This window comes from Phacochoerus africanus, chromosome 7, assembly GCF_016906955.1.
Source record: "Phacochoerus africanus isolate WHEZ1 chromosome 7, ROS_Pafr_v1, whole genome shotgun sequence".
In the NCBI taxonomy this organism is placed as follows: Eukaryota; Metazoa; Chordata; class Mammalia; order Artiodactyla; family Suidae; genus Phacochoerus; species Phacochoerus africanus.
Genome location: NC_062550.1, coordinates 104,498,023 through 104,501,299, shown reverse-complemented (window position 1 = coordinate 104,501,299; position 3,277 = coordinate 104,498,023). Strand labels below are relative to the sequence as shown.

The 3,277-nt window shown below is 47.9% G+C and overlaps 1 protein-coding gene across 1 annotated transcript; it reads left to right on the top strand.

Annotated features, from left to right (window-relative positions):
• Positions 1–277: 277 nt before the first annotated feature.
• On the top strand, positions 278–3,062 carry MYF5 (myogenic factor 5). Its single transcript, XM_047785694.1, has 3 exons — positions 278–942; positions 1,758–1,833; positions 2,259–3,062. Exons 1-3 carry the CDS (start codon positions 442–444, stop codon positions 2,447–2,449), a joined length of 768 nt encoding a protein of 255 aa, XP_047641650.1. The 5' UTR covers positions 278–441; the 3' UTR covers positions 2,450–3,062.
• The last annotated feature ends 215 nt before the right edge of the window (positions 3,063–3,277 follow it).

Genomic DNA, 3,277 nt, shown 5'->3' with positions numbered 1-3,277 from the left:
CGTTCCTTTGGCCTGTGACACCCTTTAAGCGTCCCTTGATTTGCTCTAGACACTGCAAGTAAGCGGGGTGGGGGAGCCGTCACCCCGCCCCAGCAGAAAGGCAGTAAAACCATTAGCGTCGAAGGGCCGGTAAACAGCCCACTGTCTCTAGAGGAAAGGCGGAGGTTTGCCCAGACAGCCCCGGCGGGGGTTGCGGTGGGATATGCTAATAGTGCCGGGCCACTGGGGCCGGCCTCCTTCCCCCAAGAACATATAAAGGGCCCCAACCCCAGCGCGGCCGACCCAGGCCGCCAGGCGTCTGCCCCTGTTAATTAGCAGAGCAACCGAGCAGGGAGTTCCGCCCGCGACGTGCCCGCCCGCGGAGGCGCCAGGCCCTGGGCTTCTCCCCGATCTGATCTATCTCGCAGCTGCCCAGGTGCACCGCCCGCCTGTCCGCAGAAGATGGACCTGATGGACGGCTGCCAGTTCTCGCCTTCTGAGTACTTCTACGATGGCTCCTGCATCCCATCCCCCGAGGGCGAGTTCGGGGACGAGTTTGAGCCACGAGTGGCTGCTTTCCGGGCGCACAAAGCAGACCTGCCCGGCTCAGACGAGGAAGAGCACGTGCGAGCACCTACGGGCCACCACCAGGCCGGCCACTGCCTCATGTGGGCCTGCAAAGCGTGCAAGAGGAAATCCACCACCATGGATCGGCGGAAGGCGGCCACCATGCGCGAGCGGAGACGCCTGAAGAAGGTCAACCAGGCGTTTGAGACGCTCAAGAGGTGCACCACGACGAACCCCAACCAGAGGCTGCCCAAGGTGGAGATCCTCAGGAATGCCATCCGCTACATTGAGAGCCTGCAGGAGCTGCTGAGGGAGCAGGTGGAAAACTACTACAGCCTGCCCAGGCAGAGCTGCTCTGAGCCCACCAGCCCCACCTCCAGCTGCTCCGACGGCATGGTAAGAGAAAGCTCGGGACCTCCTAGGCCCTTACAACCTTTTCCAAAAATCTTTACCTCTCCTTTAAGCCAGGTGTAGCAACCGAATATTCTGATAGTTGGCTGTGGGGGTGAGGAGGCAGTTGCCCTAAGAGAAGAGAGATGCCACATTTAGACAGACGCCAGGAAACCGCTGCTGAAGAGCATAATACTTTGATTGCCTCCCAAGTTCTAGGTGAACGTTGCCGGGGGAGGTTCTCATGTGAGACGGGTGGCTGTGAATGATCAGAGGTTTTCTCCATTACTCACTTTACTTCCGATATATGCCCCCCGTGGACCCCACCGTACACTAACGTTTAAAGGCAACTGACGGAGGCTCCCCATAGTGCATGGTTTCTAACTCTAGGCAGAAATGGGATGAAACACCCGCATGGTCCCGGTTGCTGCTCTGCTGAGGCCTGGCTGGAAGATGTTGATGCATTCTTTTCAGAGGGTGTCTGCTCTGACGCTGCCAGGTTTTAATGTGTTTTTGCCCTGGGAAAGTATTCTCTCTCCGAATTAGTGTGGCTTCCTTCCACCCCAATCCATTTTGCATGGTTAACCCAGTGCACGTTGCTGCCGAATTCCACCCCGCCCCTCTCCTTTTCTCCCAGTACAGTGACTGACCTCAGCGCCCTTGCAATTTGGGGAGGCGAGCCCTTCTAAATCAAGGCAGTGAAGGTGACTGAGAGTGGGTCAACTTTCGAAGCTGGAGGGCAAGCACTGCCTCACCCTCCATCAGAGCACCTTCTGCCAAGACCTGAAAACAAATGCCTTCTTTTGTGTCTTTTATTATAGCCTGAATGTAACAGCCCTGTCTGGTCCAGAAAGAGCAGCAGTTTTGACAGTATCTACTGTCCGGATGTCCCAAATGGTAAGAATGAACGCCTTTAGAGGAGGCTAAAGACCAGTTCAACTTCACAGTTCAGCCCATCAAATCAGTCTGTTCTTCCAGGCAGTTATCTGGAAGAAAAGAGAATGGTTTTTACAGGGACTTTTTGGTGGAGCAAAATAAACATCTGCTCAAAATTCCCCTCAGAGATACTCCCATGCACACACACAGGCACATGAGCTTTTGCTTAAAACATTACCGAGGGTGCTTCTCCACTCCCCACCTGCACCCCCATGAATTGCTAGATATATATGTTGCAAATTTCTACACTGGGGTTTCTGTGACCACCTGACCTCTGGGTTTCAAAGGAGCTGACCTGCAGTTCAAAGGGCAACATAAGCAAGTCTACCTATTGGGTTTTATTTTTTTTTAATGTTTTTTTTTTTTTTTTCCCCTTGTATCTTTAGTATATGCCACGGATAAAAGCTCCTTATCCAGCCTGGATTGCTTATCCAGCATAGTGGATCGGATCAGCAACTCAGAGCAACCTGGACTGCCTCTCCAGGACCCAGCCTCTCTCTCTCCAGTTGCCAGCACCGATTCTCAGCCTGCAACTCCAGGGGCCTCTAGTTCCAGGCTCATCTACCATGTGCTATGAACTAAAAATCTAGTCTAGACCATTTCTGCCAGGAGTGCCTATTACACAGGAGGAAGGAGGCCCAAAAGGCCCAAAAGCAAGACAACCTGTATATAAACATTTTCTTTCAGTTGTAAATTTGTAAATACTATCTTGCCACTTTATAAGAAAGTGTATTTAACTAAAAAGTCACTATTGCAATTAATTCTTTATTTCTTTTTCTTTTTCTTTGTCTTGGCATTAAATATATAGTTCCAATGATATTATTTCTTATAGGGGCAATTCATCCAAGGTAGCTCATTGCAATGCTTAACTTATACTTTTTATAAATATTGCTTATCAAAATATTACCTCTGATGTTTAGAGCTTTATTTTTTTCCCTTTAAAATATTAGAACAAATACTAGAACTGGAAATCAGTTATAGGGAGTTTTAAATATATTTAACTTTTTGCTTCTCTTTAATCCTTTGGTTATATTGTGTTAAGTAAAAATATAACATACTGCCTAATGGTATATATTTTGATCTTATAAGAAATGCATCTTTTTAATGTAAGCACAAAATAGTACTTTGTGGATGATTTCAAGATGTAAGAGATTTTGGAAATTCCACCATAAATAAAATTGTTTAAATGAAGAATCATTTTGATTTATGATTTTGTTAAAAGAACCCCTAATAGAATTGGCAGTGATTGATACGTTATCTTTGAGCTGGGGCTAACAATACTGAAAGAGTTGGTTTGGTAGATAAATCTGAATATTTATCATCTTATAGACTCAGATTAGCTCTTGTTGGTACCCCAGATAAATACACCACATTTCTATGTTAAGCATATTTCAAGGGTGCTTGT